The sequence below is a fragment of the Ailuropoda melanoleuca genome, chromosome 7, assembly GCF_002007445.2.
Source record: "Ailuropoda melanoleuca isolate Jingjing chromosome 7, ASM200744v2, whole genome shotgun sequence".
Taxonomy (NCBI): Eukaryota; Metazoa; Chordata; class Mammalia; order Carnivora; family Ursidae; genus Ailuropoda; species Ailuropoda melanoleuca.
In genome coordinates this window covers 56,916,455-56,941,028 of record NC_048224.1, presented here as the reverse complement: position 1 = coordinate 56,941,028, position 24,574 = coordinate 56,916,455, and the positions used below count along the sequence as shown (strand labels likewise).

The 24,574-nt window shown below is 50.5% G+C and overlaps 1 protein-coding gene across 3 annotated transcripts in view; it reads left to right on the top strand.

The window, feature by feature from the left end:
* Positions 1-24,574, top strand: part of DDX31 (DEAD-box helicase 31) — a 70,209-nt gene that overhangs the window by 17,522 nt on the left and 28,113 nt on the right. For all 3 annotated transcript variants that reach the window (XM_034664732.1, XM_002924368.4, XM_034664733.1), the window contains exons 10-17: positions 923-1,042; positions 1,153-1,259; positions 2,276-2,511; positions 3,231-3,410; positions 6,686-6,745; positions 15,959-16,009; positions 17,601-17,740; positions 22,744-22,825. In XM_034664732.1, the coding sequence (XP_034520623.1) occupies positions 923-1,042; positions 1,153-1,259; positions 2,276-2,511; positions 3,231-3,410; positions 6,686-6,745; positions 15,959-16,009; positions 17,601-17,740; positions 22,744-22,825 (976 nt within the window). The remainder of the gene's footprint in view (positions 1-922; positions 1,043-1,152; positions 1,260-2,275; positions 2,512-3,230; positions 3,411-6,685; positions 6,746-15,958; positions 16,010-17,600; positions 17,741-22,743; positions 22,826-24,574) is intronic.

Below are 24,574 nucleotides of genomic sequence, written 5' to 3'. Positions count from 1 at the left end.
ACAACCAATAGCAGTGGCACAAACCTGGCAGTTTTCTTTTTCTTTCACATTTAAGAAGCCTGATGGTAGCCCATCCCAGGCTGGTATGGTGCTCTGGTATCGGGATCTAAGTCCCTTCTATCTTTCTGTACCACTTAGTGAGGCTTCCATTTTTAAGGGTACTCCATAGTCTTAGAGAGTTGCTAGAGCTCCAGCCATTACATCTTGTTCCCTGCCAGCAGGGACAAAGATAATCATACATCCTCCCTCCAAAGAGACTTGTGGGTTTTGTGTATTCCCTTTGTCCTTCTATCCCATGCTCGAGCATAGGTGCACGACCATACTTAACTTCAAAAGAGGCTTGAAAATACACTCAGCTAAAAATCAGAAGCTTTTACTGCTATGGAAATATGGGATAAAGGATGTTTGGGAGTAAGAACTTAAGATTTATTCTCCCTAGTCTACAGAACAAAGCTGGGCCCCCGTTGTGTGGAGGTTACAAAAAAAGATTCAGTATAAAAAAATGTTCTAGCCGTTAGACCACACTGGTGTGGGATAACTCATTTAGGTTGGAGGTTCCCTGGCACAGAAACCTTCAAGAACAGGCTAGATAACCATCTATCTGAAATGTTCTAGAAAGAAAGGATCCATGGATCAGATAAAGGGCATTGGATTATATAGTAAAGATTCCTTTCAAATGTAAGGTTTTATGAATTTAATATAATTTTGGATCTTAATAATTATGTTCTATGCGAGAGAAACTTCGGAGGAAAATGGAAACTCAGATATATCTTTGTATCCATTTGTCATCATGTTTGTCGTGGCTTCACGCTGTGCATGTTGGTGCTAGACGTGAATCTGTCTCCCGTGTCTGTTTTGGGTGTTTTCTGTTGATACAGCCCCATTTGATTTACTTTCCTTTATGATACATAATTTTAAACAGACTCCGCAAGGGAATAAATATCCTTATCTCGACTCCTGGGCGACTGGTGGATCATATAAAATCCACAAAGAACATTCATTTTCGTCGGATACAGTGGCTGATTTTGGATGAAGCAGACAGGTGAGCCTCACCCAGAAGCATGAAAAGTAGGAGAAGAGGGCTGCTTCTGCTGGCCTCATTGCAGTCTTTACTTTGCACGCAGAATAAAATTCCCTCTCTTGAAACCACAGAATCTTGGATTTGGGTTTTGAAAAGGATATCACAGTGATACTCAACGCCATAAATGCTGAATGCCAGAAACGACAGAACGTCTTGCTGTCGGCGACACTCACAGAAGGTAAGTTGAAAAGGTGTGCTCTTTGTTCTTCACCGGAGGGAGGACATAGATGTAATGTGTGTCATTCGTCCGTAGTGGTTCTCAGCCCTGGGGGCAGGGGCTGAGGAGGGAGGTGCCCCTAAAGCACTGCCTTTTCAGGCTCCTGTCCTGCCTTCCTCTTCCAGTCCCGTCAGGCTCTCCCGTGCTCCCCAGGGCATTGGAGGGCGGGCATGGCAGATCATGAGCCACCTCTGTTAGGAGAGTGCTCCCGGTGCTCGTGGCAGGGCGAGAGGGAGAGAAGAGCCAGACTTCCGTCCATCCAGAGGTTTCATGAGGTTTTTTTGTGGGTGTTATCAGCCTACCTGCCTCTTAAATAACGTTGACCCTTAAACAGAGACTTCTTTAAGTTCATTTCTGTCTTTCCATCTTCATGAGATGGCCATTCCGAGCCCTCCTTCATAGACAGGGCACTGAGGCCTGGCAGAGTCACCCTCTCAACACAACACACAGCTCATTTGTTCTCAGGTCTGGTTTACTCATTCTACTGACCCTATGACAGTGTGCACATACCAGTTCTCAAAATGTATCCCAAGTAACGTTAATTTTGAGAGAGAGTCCATGATTCTGTGCTCAGAAGTTTGGGGAATGCCACACCTTTCCCCCTTGTCTTAGAAATTCCTGGTGTGTGAACACAATAAAAGTTCTGAGAAGGCCTGTAAACCTATAAAACCCTATGACAGAATCCTGTGACACCCTTTTATCAGTAGATAGAACCGTAGAACCCTTCCGGGGGCTGGGAAGACAGCTGTTAGCGTCCCTTTCAGCGGTCTTGCCCAGGTCGGAGTTGAGAAACTCTGGCGTGGGCTCAGCAGGCCCGCCCCACCAGATCAAGCAGAGGGCAGGCCCTTGCGGCCCTGGTGTTGCCCGTAGGGAGCCTTTTCATCAGCCTGGACATGTGGCGTGGGGGGTGCGCCTACGAGACTGGTCTCACAGTGTGTGCCTGTCACCTGTTTCGCCTCTTTCACTTTTGCTCCAAGGTGTGACGCGGCTAGCTGATATCAGCTTGCTCAATCCGGTCAGGATTTCTGTCCTGGATCAACACCATGGCCAGTCTGACCCAAAGGGCAGAGAAGTTCCTGAGGCCTCCCCTCTCTCAGCTGCTGGCGAGCCGGACAGCTTTGCGATTCCAGAGAGTCTCGACCAGCATGTGACACTGGTTCCCAGCAAACTGAGGCTCGTCTCCCTGGCGGCCTTCATCCTACAGCAGTGCAAGGTGGGACCGCACGTGAGGCCGGATCAGTCAAGGGAAGACGGTCCCGTTTTCTTTGTGTCAGGTGTTGATAGCAACACATTGAGGGACCCTCACTTACACACATGCACAGAAATTTTCCAACCCCACCGTGTTTGCGAACGCAGACCTTAGCAGTCAGCGGTTCTCGGGTTGTGGTGAAGAACGCGAGGTCAGGGATGGCTGCCACGTTCGACCTGAGATCTGCCCGAATCCTCTTGTGGGCCTGAGAACCAGCAGTGTCACAGGTGGCAGAAACATGCTGAACGTGGGCAGACAGAGGGGCCCGTGCTTGTGGTTTTGAAAGGATCCCAGGGTTTCTGTGTTTATTTACGAGATCGTGTGCTAACTTTGCCTGATATGTGGGAGAGTAGTAGGTGCCGGGGCTGGAGGGTGAAGCCTCACGTCTGCTGCGTGTGTGGTCCCAGCCAGGGGGTCGGCAGCGCGCAGCCCCAGCCTACAGCGTATTGGTTTGTCTCAGATTCAGGAAACCCAGTCCAAGTTACAGCTATGTCATTTTTCTCTCATCTCCTCTTCATAGCATGTTGTATCAGGATTATTTTTGTAAAATAAGTCAAAGCTGTCTGTCACCCACGTTTCCAAATTGGGGCCAGCAGGACTGTGTGTTTTAGAGAAATACTCATTTTAGTGTCATCTGATCTTAAAAAAACATGGTGGTTCTTTCCCTCTTTGTACTGATGTAGTTTGAAAAAGACCAGAAGATGATCGTCTTTTTCTCGAGTTGTGAGCTGGTGGAGTTCCACTACCACCTCTTCGTGCAGACCCTGCTGGGCCGCTCCGGGGCCCCTGCGTCAGGGCAGCTGCTGCCATCTGCTGCCACGCGATTAAAATTCCTGCGGCTGCACGGCAACATGGAGCAGGAGGTGAGCACCGCGCCGGGCCCCGGGAGCGGAGGCGGGAGTGTGCCCTATGGGGTCGGCGCTGCCTTCCCTCTCGGACCCCACGGGGGCAGGCGGGGACGTGCCTCAGTTGGGTGACCCGCTGGCGCTGGAAACAGTTCGGCTCGGCTGCGTCGGTGTGGGCGAGGGCGTCCATTGTTCCCGTGTGCTCTTGCTCCGGGAGCTGCCCTCTTCCACCTGAGAGAGCTCCCGGGCCCGCCTTGGCCCGAGTCTGCCTCCAGCAGCTGTTAGGGCAACAGAGCACCGCTAAGGAGCTGGCACCAGGGAAGGGTTTTGCCTTTTTAGTACCCAGTGTGTAATTAGGGCTTGATGTCTTCAAATTAAGAGCATTAATGGAGCTAAATTGTGGATCCCATATGGTACTGCTGAGCGCGACTGCTGTCATTGTCAACAAGATACAGCGCTTTCACTCTTAACACCTTGGTTGGGAGAGGGGCTTCAGGATCTCAGTTCTGTCCCGGCTCTGAGGAATACTGTTGTTCGGGAAGAAGAGAATAGCATCTCCCGATTTTAGGTTCTGAGCCGTGTGGCCCTCATTCCGTTGAGGGGGTGGCAGAGAGCAGACTGAGGGGAGCACGCTGGCGCAGAAGGAGGATGCACGGGCCCTGCAAGGGGGAGCTATCTTGTCCTAGAAGGAGGTGACCAGGCGCTCACACAGTTAGCAAGAGACAACCAGGAATCGGAGCAAGACTTGACTGGAACCAGCTTGAAAATGCACAGCATCTTTAGAGCTGAAGGAGACATTAAAGTCATCAAGTCCAGCCCCCTTCTCGTGCTCGCTTTTGTCGTTTTACTAACGGAGGATGTGGAGCCTCAGGAAAGGGAGTTTGCTCAAGGTCACTCAAGGACAGAGCTGCTTATTTACCACAAGATTATGTAGAATTTCCCAAGTAGTCCAGCCTTTGTGCGCGTTATAAACTCTTAGTTTTCAATTTCAAGGTCCCTGATTCAGTTGGGTTTGTTGATTTCATCATTCAGTGCCATTTACAGTGTTTGTTCCTTATCCTCTCAGTCGTCTTCACTCGAGGCCTTCTGTGGACCGGGCGTGAGGATGACAAGGGAGCCGAGGACGGGCCCGGGAGGATCTAGGAGTTTGAAGAGGTCACGCAGAAGCTCTCTAGTGAAATTACCTCAAACTGTTTGCCTCACATTTGAAGGGCAGTGGTCCAGCATGGTGCACATGGCTGTGTGCTCTGGTCCCTCCTCCGCCTGTACTGGCTGCGTGACCTCAGGAGAGCGTGTCACCTCCCTGTGCCCCAGTTAGCCTGACTCTCAAAGGGAGGTGACGGCACTTCTTACTTCACAGGGTCGGTGTGATGGTGCACTGAGTGAATGCAGGGTACGTCGCAGCGTAGCTCCTGGTTGGTGCACGCTCTGTGAATGTAGGTGCCGTTACTACTGTTGTTCTGGCTCTTGCCCGAGTGGTCAGCCTGCCACTTGTGGTGTCCTGTTTATTAAGTATTTAGCCTACACGGCCTTCTCATGAGGTGGGTAGAAGATGGGAGGCCATACCTCTAGATACCGTTTTACTGGCGTTCTCGTCCCACACTAAGCTACAACCATCCCTGTCCCGTCTGCCTGGCTGCTGCTCCACAGGACCTTAGTACGGTCTCCCTGGTGGTTGACGTGGCCCTGACCACGTTTCTGAGCGTTAGGGAGAAGTTGCCGTTTGAAGAAGTTACTGCCTGATCACTGTGAGGAGTGCTCCGGGTTTGGCAGTTTCTTCCTTACCCCAGATCTGAATATGTTACATCCAGTCCTCAGGACATCTCACAGGCTTTTATGAACTTCTCTGATTTTTTTCTAATTTTCACCGTACAACGAATCCATTAAACATGACCCTTCTAAAGACCGTGCAGCACTCTGGGCGAACGCAGCTGTCCTCCCGGGGCCTGGGCGCCATTCTGGAACACAGCTCCCTGGGTCCAGGTGCCAGGCATACCCTCTGCTGTGTGCGCGTCCCTTGGGCAAGAAGGGACTTCACCTTTCTGTGCCTCAGTTCCTCCATCTGGAAATGGGGGTGGTAATAGTACTACTCATGGGGTTTCCTGCAGATGAGGCAAAGTTCAGGCACGCAGCGCGTAGGCTGCCAGGTGGGATGTGCCAGCGCCCTGTGCGTGCTGGTTGTCATTATCCACCGCGCTAAGTGAGGGGTGCCCGGGGCTTCCGGTCACATGACGAAGGAGCGGCACGAGAAGGACCAGAATGAGGTACACCCCAGTGGCGTGGTGGCTTTGCCCGAGCGGAAGGAGAGACGTCACTTTTTTCTTTTCTCCACCTTTTTAGTCGTTTGGTTGTATTCCTTTTTCTGTTGCTGACAGACAGATATGGCCAAGTCTGAACTGCTTGCCGTGCTGTGACTTGGGCCACGTGAGTGTGCCCTTGGCAGGCCTTTAGAGCGGACACGCCCTGTGGTGCAGCCAGACTGCCTGTAGGGTTTTACCCCAAGGTACCCCAGGGAGTGATGAAACACGTACACAACAAATTACGAAGGTGTTGATCACGTCATTGGGTGTAACAGCGAACAATCAGAGACAACCGCAGCTGCCCGTCATGGAGCAGTGACGGAGCTGAATGCAGGTTTATTGGCCCGAAAGGACGTTCGTGTTCTATTGGTACAAGGGCACGTTAGTCGTAGAAGTAACGTACTGCCATTCTTTAAGGAGCCACATGTGGGTCACGTGCCCAGAAGGGGTTGCCAGCGGTGGTGGTTTGTTTGAGTGGTGGGATGATTTGGTTTTCTTCCTCTGACTTAATATATATAATTTTCTACACTTAAAATATATGTTTTTTTTTAAAATTTCCTTTAAAATTCATTTTTTAAAAATTGTCCTATACGGAAGGTGATTGCTCTTCATGCCTCTGGACCACTTATAGAAAAACACGATTGGAATAAATTCTGAGTTGGGATCTGGGAGTGCAGTAACTTGTGGCCTTGGGCCTTGCCAGCTCCTGGTATCGGCAGTTCCTGAAGGGTGTGCCCACCCTGGCCCTGTCTTACTGAGATGTGCTGCCCCCAAAGCCCCACTACTACGTTACAGTCTGAGGAGGCTGGTCCCGGAAGGACAGGGTCTGATGAGAAGATGTGAAGGATCAGCTTCTTCCCCTTTCTTGGTAAAGCCTCTCAGTGCCTGAAAATAGATCTAGCGGTAGGAAACGGGGGAGTTATGGGACTCTAAGCCTACTGTGCTGGGACTGACCTCCGAGTTGTAAGGCCGTGTTTTTCCTTGTTTTTATAGGAAAGAACAGCAGTGTTTCAAGAATTCTCACATTCCAAAACAGGCGTCCTTCTTTGTACGGTATGTACCCCTTCTGCATTTCGCGGGGAGGCCGGGACCTCCTGCCGTTCCCCTCAACAGGTTGCCTCACAGCCAGCCCCACAGAGAGCGGGGCTAGCAGGGCCTTCCGGGTGTGGCCGGTCTCCTTGCACTTCTGGTGTGTCACCTGACTGTGCCACAGAGCAGAAGTCTTGCCGATTTGCTCACTAATAGTGGCAGCTGTTGGTCTGAAAATGTGTGAATCTTGGCGATTTCTATCCACCAAAAACGTGTAAATTACAGCTATCGGGAGTAATTAGAGCTGAGAAAGTCTTTTCGCAACAGAACCACTCTCCTTGCCTCTGCTCGCCTTCTTAAAAAGGAAAATAGATGCGCTTGGACAGATTTTCTTTGCTGTTGTCTAAAACTGTCCTTTGCCCTATGGTTTTCAGTACCAGGTCGGTCGTTCAGCCTCAGTCCTGGCGGGCTTGGACGGCCGCCACCTCCAGCGCAGAGCTGGCTTCTTGGATACGCCTCTCGTGTGCTCTTTTGAGATTGAAAACTCACACCTTTGGTGCCTCCTTCTCTGGGGGTTCGCTTCACCATGGCTGTCGCTGGCTCCCAAGATTAAAGTATCTTCCCTCCTTGTGCCATCTTGGATGGTGTAACTTAACCCCCAGCTGGGTATGTGACAAATCCCTGTCCATGCAGTCCTGAAATTGCTCTGTAAACTGGGTCATCCAGTGGGTGAGTGGTGGGCAGAACAGACTATTGGCTGTTGGCATACCTGTCTAGGCCTCGCTTTTCGTGCAGTTACTTTCTTTCTTTTTTTTTTTTTAAGATTTTATTTATTTATTTGACAGAGAGAGAAAGAGAACACAAGCAGAGGAAGTTGGAGGCAGAGGGACAGGGAGAAGCAGGCTCCCCGCAGAGCAGGGGGAGCCCAATGCGGGACTCGATCCCAGAACCCCAGGATCATGACCTGAGCCAAAGGCAGATGCTTAACCAACTGAGCCACCCAGGTGCCCCTGCAGTTACTTTTTAAGGAACCCCTGCTCTGCATTCAGTCTTCAAAGTAACAGGCATTGTCCTCTTCCTAAACGCAGGGTTTATGAGCGAGTACGGCTTTGTTTCTTCTGTATGAGGTGGCCACCGGTCACCCGTTCTATCACAGGGTGCCACTTCTCCCACGAGTGTGGCACACAGTGGCTCTGCAACTTGGTCGTCCCGATCTGGGCGTGGTCACTATGGGCACGCCTGCCCCCTGAGGAAGCCCGAGGCTGGCCAGTGGCCCTGCCCTTTGTGGAGCCCATCTGCAAATCAGATGCTTGTGTTTGTGCTCAACCACCTCTGAAGTCCGAGTCTGCAGTGAAGACGAGTCCAGATGACCTACTTGACAAAGACATTTGTCAACAGTCCTTATCGTGTCCAGTAATACTTTCTGGATCCTGACCCCTTCCCGTCTCCTTGGTCTCCACTTCCCTGTCTTGCTCCCTGCCCTCAGCCAGACAGGCTCCTCTTCCTGTTCCCTGAACACAGCATCCTCCCTTTCTCAGGCCTTTGGGCCTTCGTACGTGCATTCCCTCTGCCTGGGAAGCCCGCCCTGACTCGGACTAGCCCCTCGTTAGGCCTCTGTTTCAGTCTCAGTTTTTCAGGAGTATGAACTCAGGAGCCCCAGTTTTTCCCCATTGGGCGCTTCCAGTGCACCCTGCACTTTTTGTGGCACTCATCACACCTCTCCCCCCAGACTGCGAGCCCCAAGAGACGGACAGTGTCTTGTCTGCAGTCCCATGTCAGTGTCTGGGATGGAGCAGGTGAGCGTACACACTCAGTATTCGTGCACCGAGTGGGGGGATAGTTGGGGCCCGAGAAACGCAGTGTTGAAAACCACCAGTGTCTGCCTGCCGTTTTCTGAAGGCTGAGAGAGGTTCACGTTATGCTTGCTCATTGGAAATAAGTCATACCTGTGGTGTACCTGAGGGGTGAATGTTACAGGTTGTCCATATCAAAACAGGAGCAGTAGGAACCTTTGTGTGGGAGTTTAAGACAGGAACAAAATGTTTTATCTTTGACCTTTAAGATGTTGGGTTTGTCCCTGGTGGAAAATTTTCAAGTCTCCTGGTATTTTTTACAGACACGGGTCAGCTCTGGGTCTCAAAGAGGACTCCAGGGTTTTGCAGTTCAGTGTTTTGGTTGGTTTTGGTTTTGACCTTTTTAGTAGGTTGATATGGAAGTAAAGGTCATTCTTTTTTAAAGATAACTCTCAGCGGGGTCAGGAACCTGACGACTTTCCTTGTTTCGGCGGGCTGATACCTGCAGGCAAAGTGAGGTCAGCCAGCCAAAGAGCACCCCTGACTTGGCAGAGCACAGACCCCCACCCCTCTGCCCCCCCCCCGCCCCGCCAGTCCCGGGTGACGCACGGAAAGCTGACTCTCACTTGCCCACATTCTGATTTCACTAAAGGCTCTTGGTGTGTGTCCGTTTGCTTGTTGAGGAACCTTCTAGCGTGCTGACCTTCTGCCAGCCTCACCTCTTCTTCACTGTGTGATGAAGATTACTGGAGAAGACCCGGGGGTGGGGGCAGCTCATTTCCGGCCATCTCTAAGCCTGGGTTCGAGCACATGGTCCCTGGTGATGAGGAGCTCTTCATTCACCATCTCCGAGTTCCTGCTAGTTCTGCCACGTTCATTTGCTTCAGCCTGCAGGCGTCCGGTGCCCGAGAGCCACAGGCACAGGAGACCCGCTGCAGTAGTTCATGGCTACGCTGGGGAGATGCTGTCACTCTGCGTCCTTCTAAGCAGCCTGTTGCTTGCCAGGCCCTCTGCACGCTCTCCAGGAGCCTCCTTAGTGTTAATGAGGAACGGGGGCCACGTCAGGACAAGGCAGATGGAGAACTGGCTTCTTTTGATAAAGAGGAATCATGTTGTTAATTGTGGCAGGGGGATTTTCCCTCCCCTTTATAGTATACCTTTTGCCATTTTGATTTCTCATCCCAAGATCTTTTAACAAGCTCAGAAGACTGAATGTCTGTATGAGAAGTTGGGAACTGGTTGAACCACTCGAAAAACTCCCAGTGCTGCTAGTTACTGCTTGAAAATCCCTCCCCCAATCCATTTTCCTCCCTGCCAACTTTTCTGTTATTAGGAACAGTTAAGGATGTGTGTGCGTGTGTGTGTGTTTTCTTCATCTTAATTACAAACACATTACAGCAAGGACCTTTCTAATTTTATGCAGCCTTTCAGGACCTGGTACATGGCTTTGTGTACTGTGGTTCTCAGTAACCGTGGGAGATCACGCTGGCATGAAGCGTAGGCAGAAGTGAGAGGGCTGTCTGGGCAGGAGAGACCAGTTTGTGAAAGAGAGGTCCTTACACATTCGAAATGTAAGTTTGTATTCTCCAGAGAAGCAGATCTAAGAAGAAGCCAAGTTAAGAAGGGAGTAGGGATTGGCAGGAAGGAGCCGTTTGAAAGCTCAAAGCCCACTTTCCTAGGTGGAATTAAGAAATCAAAGGAATCAGGAGATACTGGGTTACCTACAAAATATTTCCTCCTGCTTCTGGTGAAGAACTCACCCTAGGCCAAAGGAGGGGAAGGTGGGTTTCAGCACCATTGTTACGTGGATGAGTTGACAAAGGGAAGTACCACGGAGTGACTGGAAAATGATATTCCTGAGCCGCCTTCGCTTGTAAGCCCTCCACTGAGCTCTCTGTTGGACACGTGGCGCTCCCTGGTCGTCCCTGGATACACGGAGCACGGTAGCCTTTCTCCCGGCGCGGCGGGGCACTCCCAGCCCCACTGGGTCTGCTGGCCAGTCTCCGTGGCACTCCATCTTGGTTGTCCATCCGGCACGTGCTTGCTTTCCGAAGACATCGGAGTCCCCTGTGCTGCTTTCCTCCACCTTCTCAATTTTTTTTTTTGTCTTGAAGCACACTGTTCTGTCTGTGCAGTTCTTCATTTCCCTTCCTCCTGGGGAATTTCCACTGTGCCAGGAGGCTGGGAGACAAAGGAGGCCAGGAGGTGAGGCCGTAAGAGTCACAGGAATGTCAGTTCACCACCGACAATAAATGTAGACCTTCTTGGTTTTCTCTGGGGCGTGCTTTTGAGGTAAAGTTGATCTTTTCCACTTTATTTCATTCGTGTTAATGGCAAGATCATCTGGAGATGGTTGGCTGTTTACTCAGTTACGCTAACTCATGTTGCCAGTTTTCTGGCGGCTCCAGCCAAGATCTCTCGCCTCTGACAGCTTCTGCACTCTCTCCTTCCTCCTCTGATTACGCAGCCCAATCTGTCACCCGGACAACGGGGGCCTGTACCCCGCTGATGGCTTTCCACACACGGCAATAATGACTTTTGGCAGGCCGGGAAGGCGGCAGAGGCGAATTTGCTGCGTCCCTTGCTCAGAGAGCCGGCAGGCCCCCTCTCCCTGTTAGTAAAAGCACTTTGTGAGGTTCTTGGGTAAATAAATGAGTCATTTTAATCCAACTGACAGGCTGGCACCTGAGCAAGCTGCCTTCCATCTGTACTCCTTGGTCTCGTGGAGGCAGCCAATTGTCAAGCCCTGGGCCTTCAAGGCCTCACCGTTGAGTGTCTTTCAGAACTGACTTTAGCAATTCTTTTGCCCTAATTAGCTTAAAGGAATACAGTTGGGCTGGGTCTAAGTGCTAAGAGGGCAGAGAACCCAAAGCCTTTGCGGAGTCTCGGGCAGGTCAGTGTCTGGTCGGTCCGGGGCCGCTGCGGGTGGCATTCCGGAGGATGGAGCGGACCCCGGCTTCTCTGCAGTCCTCTGCCCGGGTCGTGGTGTGGGTGTGAGGAGAATCACAAACCACTGCCTGATTGCCACCGTGCCGATTCCTACTTCATCGTGGATGAAGTGCACTTCCACATGCACAGTCTCGTTCGGTCTTCACGGCAACCTCATGACATGAGATAAATAGGGTGAATCTTGCAGTCGTTGTATAGATGGGTAAACTGAGGGTCAGGGAGCTGTGTTGACTTGCCCGGGTGGTATGGCTGTACAGGGATGGTGGAGTCCAGTTCCTCTGTTCCTAGACCTTGAAGGTTATCCCTTTGTCCCCTCCTCTGTGGTAGCCTGGGTTGAGAACAGGAAGGAGGACTTGCAGGAGTGGCCGGGTGAAACCTGAGCAGGGGCGGCTGTCGGTGAGGGTCCCTCAGCCCAAGACGAGAAGTGGTGGGAGATGGGAAGATGATGTTTCGGCCAGTCCCCCCCAAGCCAGATCACCCAGGCGGGAAATAGAACTGTGAACGGTCCCATGAAGCTGCTGGCATTCTTGCTCACTGTTCAGCTGTTCGTGCTCAGTGAGTTCCACGAACGTCATATGCTATTTTAGAGTTTCATCTGTGTTCCTTGGTTGAATTTACTAAACCGATGAGCATTAAATTTTTTACAAAGCCTGTCTGTAAAGCTCAGACAGCCCATTGTCTGCGTGCCTCTCCCACTGCAAAGCACTTAAATAAAATAAATCACTTCTTAACAAGAGCTTAGCAGATTTAAGAACCCGTCAGGTTTTCTAAAGACATCAGCTGTGGTTAGTGTAGAAAGCAGTGCCTGCTCCCCTTTAAGACAGAGAACTCTCTAAATTGTGTTCTCAAAGGCGTCAGCTCTGGAACATCAGCCTTCAGTTCTCAGGGCAGTGGGAGCTGTCTGAAAACACTTCGTGGGTGGTTGACGCACTTAGTACATTAAACTCGCGCTTAACACTTAATAGATGCAGCCCCGCCACTGCTCAGAGCAAGCCCGCCAGCGCAGATGCAGTCGGAGCAAAGGCAGACAAATCCCGATCTGTCCTCGGCGGCCCCTCCCGATGGGTTAGATGACGGTGGGGCCGTGTCGTCCTCGGCTCCTGCCCCTGATGCCGGGCGACACAGGGTGCGAGTGTCTCAGCATGCTTCCTGCAGGGACTTCACGCAGGGTTATTGTTCTCCAGGAAAGCTCTCCGCATGCAAAGTAAGGGGAGAGGAAGGCGAGCCGTGCTTTACGGAAAAATGCCAGCTATTAAATGGAAGAAGGGAATGACAGACTTGAGGAGCCGTCCATTTGCCACCTCCAGGGCAACCGTCGATGCAGACAAGCAGCGTCCGTAGAAGCCAAAGCCTCTGCACCAAAGGTTTTGGGAAAGAGTCTCAAAGTCTCACTCCCCAGCTTGCGGATGAATTACAGAGGAAAGGTCCCTTCACATGGGTGCCACTTCCTCAGGGCATCGCGCACAGCTCCCCCTGCTGCAGCACAGGCTGCCCTCCGTCTCTCCTGGCGTCAGGTACTGGGAAGCACACCCACGGGCAGGCTCTACCGGAATCTTAACCACGAGGACACGGTTAGACAAACACAGATTCTGGGACGTCCTTCAAGACACCTGGACTTCTTCACAACTGAGTTGTCAAACAACTAAATAACTAAATATTAAGGGCATGGATATCATTCTAGATTATGGAAGTCTAGAGGCATGTAATAAAAACAGAATGTGTGATCTGTGAGTCAGTTCCTGAATTGGGCAAGAAAAACAACTATAAAAGTCAATCTTAGACGCAGTTGGAAAAATTTAAATATGAGGTGATTATTAGAAAATAATGTTATTTGGGCGCCTGGGTGGCTCAGTCAGTTAAGCATCTGCCTCTGGCTCAGGTCATGATCCCAGGATCGAGCCCCAGAGTCCCACGTCGGACTCTCTGCTCAGCGGGGAGCCTGCTTCTCCCTCTCCCTCTGCTGCTCCCCTTGCTTGTGCACGATCTCACTCTCTGTCAGATAAATAAAGTCTTGAAAAAAGAGTTATTTAATATTAAATTTCTTAGGTATAAGGCTAGTATTGTGCTTGTGAGGAAGAACGTCCTATTACTTAGGAAGTATGTGTTAAAGTCGTTACGGATAAAACGTCATGGTATTCACAACTTACTTTCAATGGCTCAGAAAGATGTGTGTGTAGAGAGAGAAAAAGAAAGCAGATGTGCAAAGATTAGCGGTTGATGAATAAAGATGAAGGATACATGAGTGCTCATTGTACTGTTCTTCCAACTTTTCGGTTTAAATTTTTCTAGGTAAAAATTTAGGAGGAAATAATAGGCATTCATTGAGAGAAGAAGCAAACAACAGAGGAAAACGCAAAGAGAAACATCACCCCAATCCCTCTACCCAAAGATAACCATGGGTGATATTTCCGGTGAGCCTCATTCCAGGCGTAGGCTCCCGGGCAGTCTCTCAGTTCCTCTCTCCATTTATCCACCTCCTAATGTCTCGTTTTTCATACCCTCCTTTTTTTTTTCCCTTGGATTTTTTTCTGGAAGAAACCAGAGTGTTCATGCTTTAGAATACCCCACATTCAGGATTGACTTCTTTAGTTGGGCCCACGTGCTCCTCCCTCCCCCGCACTTCCTGTAAACTAGGAGTTGGGGCTACACACCTGGTTAGATTTGGTTTTGTCTTTGGCAAGAATTCACCATAGGCAACTTTCTGTGGCATGACAGCTTGTTGTCTTTCTAGTTATGTCAAAACATCTATGTTGTTTCACAGTCAAAATTATCAAAGCCCCCTCAAGGATGTCCAGCTTCCAGCACTGTCTGCCACTCCCGATCCCTTCCCCTGCAGGTAACTTTTTGTGAGCTTTTGGCTTTTCTCCTCTGTTATTTCTTTTTGAAATTTGACCAAATACATTTGTATTCCCCTCATTTCTCACACAAAAGCCTGCTCTGCACACCCAGAACGGATCGTAGAGATTGTCCGTGTCCGCACACCAGCACCTCCCTCCTGTCTCGGCTGTGGGACACTCTGCTACAGGGGGCCGGTATGGCCATCTTTTAGGCCGCCTTTCCACACCTGCAATTACAGATTTTGCCGAAATGAGTAGCTTTGTACATGCAGCATGTTGCATTTTTGCCACTGTATCTTTGGGATGGATTTCTAGGCGTGAGAGCGCATCTGGGTCAAAGGGCAAGTGCGTATGCAATTTTGCTGGCTACTACCACGTTTCCTACTGTAGGTTTTTATACCACTTTGCATTCCCACCAGCAGCTTATGAGGGATGCAGCGTCTTTTCCGATGGTGGAACAGTATAACGACGGCCTTAGAAAAGTAAAGCGGACCTGGATTTGAGGGCTGCCTCTGCTGCTTAGCTGTGTGTCTCTGGACAAGTTCCCTAATCTGTCTGAACCGTGGTTTCCCATACATCCAGTGGGAGTAAGAGTTGTTTTTTTTGTTTTTTTGTTTTTTAAAGATTTTATTTATTTATTCGACAGAGATAGAGACAGCCAGCGAGAGAGGGAACACAAGCAGGGAGTGGGAGAGGAAGAAGCAGGCTCATAGCAGAGGAGCCCGATGTGGGGCTCGATCCCATAACGCCGGGATCACGCCCCTGAGCCCAAGGCAGACGCTTAACCGCTGTGCCACCCAGGCGCCCCAGTAAGAGTTGTTTTGAGGAGTATTTGGCAGATCGCTCGAGATAACGCAGGCGCAGTGCCGCAGAGTCTGGCGTATAGTAAGTGCTCAGTAAATGTCGACTGGGGATAGTCTTGTGACGACGCTCATGCTTGAACATGAGCGCCCAGTGTAAATTTATCCCTAAAAACCGAAAGGTACCCATTCTCTCGTCTCTGCCAGAATGGCCAGACAGACACTAGAGAGCAAGAGCCTTTGCTCTTTGGGTGGCAGCCAGCTGAAAGGGAGAGATCTATCTCCTTTGCTTTTACAGTTTTTATGTCTGATTAATTAAGTCTGTGGCCGGTGCTGTAATTGAACTGTCAGAGGAGGTGGGACGTTACTTGGTCTTTACTGCTACCTGAGGCTGATACGTCCTCAGTAAAGACCTTGCGACTCATCTCCACCCGGGAATGCTTTGGGGTGGTCTTCCAGACGCGTGTCTCAAAGCCCTGTCGTTGTTAGGCATTGCTGATAGGTAAGGGATGGGGCAATAACCCATGAACGCATTCATCGGAGAGCGATTCTTCAGATACAGTGGGAAAGTAATAACACGCTCGAAGTTTTCACAGTTCTTGGGCTCACGGTTTACGTTCTAGGGAAGTGGGTGGTCTCTGCCTCACCAACGTGTTCTGCGGAACTACCCCCGAGCTAGTGTGTCCCTGAAGTTGTATGCTGGGCTGTGTGTGTGTGTGTGTGCGCGCGTGCGCGCACCCACCTGTGCACACAGGGAGTGGTGAGCCCTCATAGTTCGCATTAGATTATCAGATGGATCTGTGGCCCGAAAAAGGCTCAGAAACTCAGTCCTAAGCCATATTCTTTTCCGTTTTGAAGGATGTTGCAGCTCGGGGCTTGGATCTCCCTCAAGTCACGTGGATTGTTCAGGTAATTTTTTAGTCGTTAAGTTGTGAGCTCAATGCAGGGATATATGGTTGTGAGTGGCTGTGTTGGCTCTAAGTGGAATAATTATTATTAGCCTCTTGGGTGTTGCCCTGGTAACCAGGCAGCAACCAGCCTTATCTGCACGGTTCTCCTGGTATCTTTCCCTAACCCAGTCTACCTAGCCGCTGCAGGGAAACAGCCAGGCTGAGCAGTCATGGGAGGGAGGGGCAGGCTCCCCTGCTCCCAGACTAATGCATGTCACACACAAAGTTTCAGCAATCTGAAAATAACAGGAATTACCAGGGCCCTTGGGAAGTCTCATTGTGTCCAGAAGGAGATGGCTCAGCTGTCCTGAGAGCCGTGTCCCTGTACATTGACCTGCAGGGGGCAATTAAGTCCCTGACAGCATCTTACACGTACCTCTAGCCTTAGACGCTTTGCCAGAGGGTACAGGTGTTAGCACTAGAGTCTAGTGGTTTCAGTTTTGTTTTTTCTTTTCGTTAGTCTGCAGAATGGTATTTTTAAGCCCTCTGTGTGGGGGCCAGGGGACACGTGCCCCATTTACGTGAGTCATGGTTTATTCACATTTTAGTGGAATTGCGTGCCTGTCACTGGCTCGGAAATCTGATCTACCACCGCAGCAGGCCACTTTTCGACTAGAGGCATTGTGTCTTCTTTCCTGATGGCCACGGAGCAAAGCAAAGATAAAAAGACAGGATAATTTTAATATGGGGGCGCAGTGGGGCAGACACATAAAATCGATTGTTCTGAGCTTTTCTGTATCACGAGATTGATTAGATTCATGTACCTGCCCCTCCCCCCATACATTATACTCCTTTGGGGCTCTGATCTTTGAGTCGTATAGCAGCAAAGAACAGAAAGGAAGAACGGTTAGGTGGTCAATTCCTTTTCAGGGTGGCGAAGTTATTGCCATAGAGGATGCGAAAGAATGCATTCTGCTGGGTTAGAGTCTGCCTTTTCCCTCGAGTCAGGAGTGCTGTCCTTGGGAGCAGAAGCAAGTCCCTGTGGGACGGGAACTGGCCTCTCAGCTGCCTCACAGCTCTGTGCCATTGGGATTGAGTGGAAGTGCAAGGAGGTGGAGGGGACCAGCCCGCGGCCGCCCAGCGGCAGAATGAACTCTGATCGGAGCAGCCGGCCCCTTCCTTCTGACCCTGTTCAGTCCTCGTGGCCTCCGCCCCACTGCTGTGTCTGCCAAGGTCATGCAGCCATCCTGTAGAAGGGTGCCCCTGCCTGCCTCCCACTTCAGCTTGCATGGTCACCACGGTGAAAAGATGCAAATAGGAAAATGAAGAGGCCTGTGGAGAAGTAAAATTACAAAGGAGATACTGGGACGGGAAGGCGGCTCGCTCATCGGAAACTTGGCCACTGTTCACGTTTGTGTGTCAGAGCCTCGTTATTTCCAGTGAAGTCAGGGGTTTCAGGGTTGAGTGACTTCTCCTTGGGATTGCATGAGGGCAACCATAGCACCAGGGTTTAATTCTTGGGATACCTGGAGGCAGGTGAGGGGTATTGCACTTCCAATTAATGGCAATCCCTTGATCTGTGAATGCTTCATTTTTGTTACCCTTTTTAGTACAACGCGCCGTCTTCACCTGCTGAATACATCCACCGGATCGGGAGAACCGCCCGGATTGGCTGCCGTGGGAGCAGCCTGCTCATTTTGGCTCCTTCGGAGGCGGAATATGTCAACTCGTTGGCTTCTCACAAAATCAAGTGAGTCAGAAACCTGAACGGGGTTTCGGCTGATCTCACCTAATTAACTTTCTGTCGCCTTCTACGGTGGATGGGCCTTGTAAGCTGACGAAGAGCCATTAACCCTTGTGATCCCTAAATGAGTCCCAGAATAGCCAGTGGCAAACACTGAAACCCTTCATACCGTCAGCACATGACAATTTTCATTGTGTTGCCAGACTAAGTCATGGAACGATATGTTGCGCTTGGTTTTTCTGTAAGATAGAGGTCTGTGTTTCATTTCCTTTTCTGTCAGAGACGTGTGCACAGCCCTCACAGCCAGCCGCTTGAAGAGCTTTTTTATCCACGGTTTTTATTTTTATGCTCAACATCTTATACCTTTAAAGGTGATTTGTCTTTGGAAAAAATAATATTTATGACTCCTCACACAGCTCCCCCTCCCCCAGGAAAATAAACCCAGGGAAGAAACCTTTTCAGGGCAGCCGAGATGCCCGCACACCCTCCCAGTTGGGGCCGTGCGGCCACCGTCTCGTGCGCGCCCACCACTTCGAGCGAGGCCCCCGCTGCAGCCCTGGCCTGCCAGCTTGACCACAGGCAAGAGCGGTCGGGGCCTCCAGCGGAGCCTGACCTCGCCCAGGAAGGAGAAACGAAGCAGAGACAGAGAAGAGTGTCTCGACCTGGCCGGGGGTAAATGGAATGAAAGCAGAAGGAACTCACCTGGGTCCCAGAAATGAATGTTTTGCCCGTTTTCCATACAACCTCCGGCAGCTGAAGTGACAAGCGCTAATAATGGGCTCCCGAAGGCGTGTGGTTCCTCACACTGGTCTACTGGCAAGAATTGCTTCTGCTCAGACATAGCACAGGCGTATGGAAAGTGTTTTTGGAGGCACAGAAGAGTCCCGTGTATGGGCCCGGGAGGGTGGAACACAAATCCCACCACGGACAGGAGCCCGGATGGCTGCCCGCCTGCTGCTTGGACTCCGCTGTATGCCTGCGCCCGAGGATCTCTTGTGCTGGTGCTTTGCCCAGCCTGGTGTTTTATGTAAAGCATCAGATAAGATGATGAGACATTCTCTAAAGTATAGAGCTGGCAGAATCATTGTATTCTGCACCTGTACTGAAATTTCCAGACAGGTAGCATGGAACCTGGTCTGGGGACCAAGTGCAGGCTACCCACATGGAGAGCGGCCTGTGACCACCCCCACCAGCCCGCCGTAATTCCCACGTGCAGAGCTGTCCCTCTCCCTGTCTTTCTCTCCCACCTGCAGAGAAAGTCCCCCTCCCTCTCCCTTCTTCCCTGTACCCAGTGCAGACCTCGCAGCACTCAGCAGTCTCGGGTTGCTCGTGGGAACATGTGTGGGCTGGGGCTTCCTCAGGAAGTGTGCCTTGTGTACACCCTTCAGTGGTAGGGAGGCAGGACCATCCCACTCCTGACGAACCCAGTAGTGATTTTGAGCGGGCCCAACTAATGCTGGTTTGGGTTTTCCTGTCATTTAGTATCTTAAAACAATTTCACCATTGAAAGAGTGATTTCTGTTGGTTTCAGGAAGCCTGCATATTTTATCTCACTTGTAAGAGGAATTCTGGCCATCAGATGGTCAATCCCCTTTCACTAAGAGCTTCCTCTCCAGCTGGTTCCCCGGGCCCAGAGCTGGGTGCTGGCAGGTCCTTCTCAGGCGCTTTCAGGGCCTAGACCGGCACTCGACAGGGTAGCTGGACCCCGGAAACACTGGGGGTGTGGAATGAAAACCCATGGACATAGCCCTTCTCCTTCTTCCCTTACCCTGTCCTCACAGGCTGGGAGCCTGTCATGGTGCCACGACTGTTTTCCTCTGGCACAGGAACTTGTAGACCTCCAGAAAGTGTTTTCAGAGCCGGGTGTTGTCATCCACGGGAGAACATGTCATCACTGCACCTTGGCGGCCTCTTACCCCTCGGCTGTCTTTCCCCCACCTTCTGTTCTAGACCTGCAGATTCATGTTCTCCGTTCCTTCCTGTCAGCAGCTCCTGGATGTCCTCCCATGCTCATTCGCTTGGACCCAATAAGCTCAGAAAAGTGGGTGCCTGCCATCGTGAAGTCAGGCGGTAATTGCCCAGCCCCAGAGTCACACACCCGGGTGCCTCTGACTGTCTCTCAAGTGGTCTTCAATCAACGCATTCAGGCAGATGGCTGTGAAAGGTTCAAATGTAAACCTAAATTCGAAAGGGGAAAATAATAGTTGGCACCAACCTGAATTATTAGTGAGCCATGTGTATCTTAAAGATAGAAGTACGCTCGTTCTCTGTGATGGTCTCCTGGGAAAAGCCGTGCCGGTGGTATTCATGGGAAATCCGGCACAACCATGTGCACGTTCAGGAGGCCGCTCCACGATCCAGGGGTTCTCAGTATTTGGACTTGGAGGGGAAGTTCAGAAAGATGAAGACAGAAGTACCCAGAGGAAGAGAGTCAGGTCTTCTGTGGAAAGAACATCCATTCAAGGGGGAAAGAGTCCTGGAGGGTTCCAACCTCGCTCCTTTCTGCCCTGAAAACGCACCCACTGGAGTTCGTGCCCCTGATCCACGGCTGCTTTGACTCTAATCAGTCCCCCACCCCGCCCCGCCCTGAAGTATCAGATCGAAGTAATCGTGTTGTAGCCTTGGATCATGCTTCCTGATTTCTGAAGAAGGGCTGGATGTTGGGTATCTTGACTTAATACAAAAAAAACACACCAAAGAAGACCTGATTACAAAGTGTGCCATGGAAAGAAGCAGACTTGAACATTTTTGGAATACAAAAGGTACACTGCTAAATATTCAACAACAACAAAAAACAGAAGGAAGAGAGGTGTGTGTGTGTGTGTGTGTGTTTTGCCTAAAAACCTGGGAGCCAGGCAGCAGGATGCCGGGATGGCTGATGAATTAGAGGGGAGATTCAGGAAGGCAGGCCGAGGCTCGCAGCAGCAAGGGCCATCACAGCAAATTGCTGCCTGCCTTCGGACGCCGCGCACTGCGGAATGCACCCTGACAGTGTGATTTAGCAGCCGGGGCAAGAGACGGGCGCCCTGAGCCGCTGCCACCTCTGTCTGAGTGCTCAGGACTTCGTTTCTGCATCCTTCTGACTTCCTGGTGTTTGCCAGCTTCTTCCCTGTTTCCCACTTCTCCTTTAAATGTGTTTCTTATGAAAGTCGTCATTGGTTTATTAAAATGTAAATGCTTCATCAAAACGTGTATTTCTTAGATCAGGCATGAGACAGTTCCCTGAATTTATTTATCTGTCTCTTTTCATAGTAAGGCAGGGTGATTCAGATGTGTTGATAGAACCATAAACAAGCCGAGTAGATTGGCTTTGTTCCTCAGAAGCAACGATTTCTTAGAGTAGGAGGAAGGCCCTTTTAAACTGTAAATCACTCCAGTCCATTCTCAGCTCCCGTTCACTTACGGTGCCTGGTCGCCCAGCACTGTCGCACGGACACACACAGCAGAGCCGAGCCCTGGCCACAGTGTCAGCACCGCCCTGCTTTTCAGAACACGGTGCCTCTCGGCGGTGTGTTCAGTTCTTTGTATCCCCGACTCTGAATGGCCTTATTCTTTGTTTCTTTCTCCCTGCTTCCAGATCTCACCCCCAAGTACTTATGTTCCTTTTACTTTTCCTTTTTTTCCCTCAAGAAAAAAAGTGATGAGTGGAGGCAAGTCCGTCAGACAAAGAAAAAGATAGGCCTGGGCTGTGTTTTCACCTTCAGATTTCCAGACATAAACAAGAGGCAAATTCAACACCCACAGCTTTTCTCTCTCATATGAAAAATAGATTTTCCATGAAATCATGAGCCCTTTCCCCCCAAACTGCTACCCTCGCAGTACACGCTCTGCCTTCTCCGGCACTCCTCCTGCTGTAAAAGATTTCACGTATCCGTAGGGCTGTGAGCCGGCAGCAGAGGAAGAGAACATGGAGGGGCGGGAGCTGGGGGTGTTCAGGGAAGTGATGACACATTTCAGGTAAATCGCTGTCAGAGACGTGACATTTTCATTCATAGCTTTGTCAGAGTAACCTTTGGGGGAAAGGGGGAGAATTGTCTTCTCCCACATGAGAGGTTGCCATTCATGTATTAATTTGCTGTTACATTAAGAAGAAAGAAAGAAAGAAAGAAACAACATACAAGGAAATCATTTATCTTTTTATGATGTTTTTCTCCCCAGAACGCCTCCTTCCCTTTTTTTTTTTTTTCCCTCCCTGGGAAGTATGTTTTCGGCAGCTCCTGCTTCTTCCTGAGGCTCTGATACCTGAGTCTGCATGTACCTCCTGTGCTTGAGTGCCGTGGCCTCGCAGGACGTGGCGGACGAGGAGGGCCCCTCCCCCCCCCCCCCCCCCCCCCCCGCCGCCATAAGGCAGGGTGGGCCTCTTCTTCTGGCTCAGGGTGGCTTCTGCTCACAGGTGAAGCCCAAATTCTGATCTCAGCTGTTTGTACATAGTCCTGGATCCATCAGAGGTCATCTGTCCCTTACCCCTTAATAATTAAGAGGCGAGAGGGTAGACACGAGGGTAGAGGAGAAGAGAGTTCTGGTACTTGGTCACTTGTCAGCCTTCCCTGAGTTGACCCCAACAGTGAAGGACCTTTGGCCACCCCGCCCCAACCCCCACTTTTTTAAAGTAAAAAACTAGTAAAACTAGAAGGACTATCCAAAATGCCTTTTTATTTCTTCATCTACTCAAGTCAAGGTAGTCTGTGAATAAGCAGGCCTCCTTGTTTAGTATTTGAGATGTATTAAGAAATAATGACGTGATCCTTACAGAGGAAATTCTAAATGCAGCCTGTTTGAAAGTCACCAGAGAGGATGGAGAGTGTTGGGAATATGATCCCGTCTGTCCCTGTGGTGTCATAGATGTCCCTTCCTTCCAAAGTCGTCCTAAAGGTTTAGGAAACTATTTCCTGTGAAGGTATAGCTTCCGCTTTGTACCTAATTAGCTTAAGAATAAGCCAGTTCTATGCATCAAGATTCCAGATGGTGGAAGAATAAAAAGTTTACTTTGATATGCTCTTCCTTTTCAGCGTTTCTGAGATTAAGGTGGAAGATATTTTGTCTGTACTGACAAGGGATGATGGTTTTAAAGGGAGCCGGTGGGGAAGCCAGGTGAGTTTTATTATTTATCGTACTTGCTGCGAACAGACGTGACTCATTTCTTGATCTGGGGTGGTGGAGACTTTGTGTGTGGGATAGCTCATTCCTCTGTCATCAGGCGTCTATCTAAGGGACCGTGAACATTAGGTGAGGCCAAACCTGGTTTGTATTTTTCTCTCTCTTTGCTTCCGGATGTGTTTTGCTGGTCTCGTCTGGTAATGGGCTGCCGTCCATTCTGGAAGTTCGCCAAGCCGCAGCAGGCTTCCCAGAGAGGAGGTCTCATTCCGGCCCAGAGTGAGTTTGGAGGCAGTATCACATGCTCAGCCCTGGTGGTCCCCGTCCAGATGATCAGCAAGTACGACTGACTGGACCCATCTACCCAGGACAGCATGGAAGAAATAGATCTCTCTGTGTCTCCTTTCAGACACACTTAGTTCATCCATTTTTTAGTGTGGGTGCCATACACAGAAGAGTAAAGTTGAGATCATTAGGGAGAGAAATCTGTGTTATCCATGCAGTTCCGTATGGAGATGCTGAGCATTCTTCCCTGTGGCTTCACCCCTGCTAGGCAGTCGCTCCCCCACCCCACTCCAGCCCGTTAGTACGTCACACTTATGTGTGTAATGTTGCTGAATGTAATTTTGTCTATGAAATATTAATTATTTGAATACTTTACATTTGTTTTCTTAAGCCTGAAGATAAACTGGAAAATTAGAGCCAAATAGATCAGGCTTAAGAGTTTCTTTTATGCGTCAGGAGGCATCTTTATTTGGATCAATCTTCTCCCTGAGGCTGGGACCCGTTTTGACTGGCCCTGACTTCAGTCCTCTTGTTCCAGAGAGAACCTTATAAATGTATTCTAGAAAAGACAGAGGGACACAGTCCCAGCATGTGTCCCGGGCCCGTGCTGCGCTCTTAACGTGCTTGGTCCCGTTTAATCCTGCCACAGACCCCAGCAGGCGGGTGCTCTTGTCCCATGTCCTAGGTGAGGTAACCAGGGCCTTGGAGGGGTGAGGGGATGTCCGCAGGGGCAGCCTCACTTCCAAGCGCGTGCTGCTCTGTACTCCAGCGAGCCTCCCTTACTGCTTACGAGACCGAGGCAGTGCAGCTAGACGGCTGCTCAGTCCGGGGGTGTTAGCCGTCGTCGTCGAGCTGAGACTTGGCCAGTGAATGCCCCCACGACAGAGATCCCCGTAAGCAAGAGAAGCAGTTAAAGACTCAGTTGACCAACAGTTGTTTTAAGCGATCTTTCGTTATGAAACATCCCATATAAACATGGGATTGTCAAGGAGCGGACCAGTCACGTACACTCATTGGTCCTGGCACGCTTCTTCTGAAGCTGCTTCTAGGTAGGGTTTTCCGTGTTCCCTTGGACACTTCCTTACAGCTCCAGGACAGCGTGGGGGAGGCAGGGGAACCGTTCCCGCGGGCAGCGTAGCATAGAGGTGAAGGGCATGGCCTCAGGGTCCGACTCCTCTTTTTTTTTTTTTTTTTTTAAGATTTTATTTATTTATTTGAGAGAGAGAGAGAGGGAACACAAGCAGGCGGAGTGGGAGAGGGAGAGGCAGGCTTCCCGCTGAGTAGGGAGCCCAACATGGGGCTCAGTCCTGAGACTCTGGGATCATGACCTGGGCGGAAAGCATGCAGTTAATGACTGAGCCACCCAGGCGCCCCCAGGGTCCGGTTCCTAATCCCCATTGTAGCTCTAGCCAAGTGTTGGACCTTCCTAAGCCTTGGTTTCTTCATATGTCAGACTGAGAT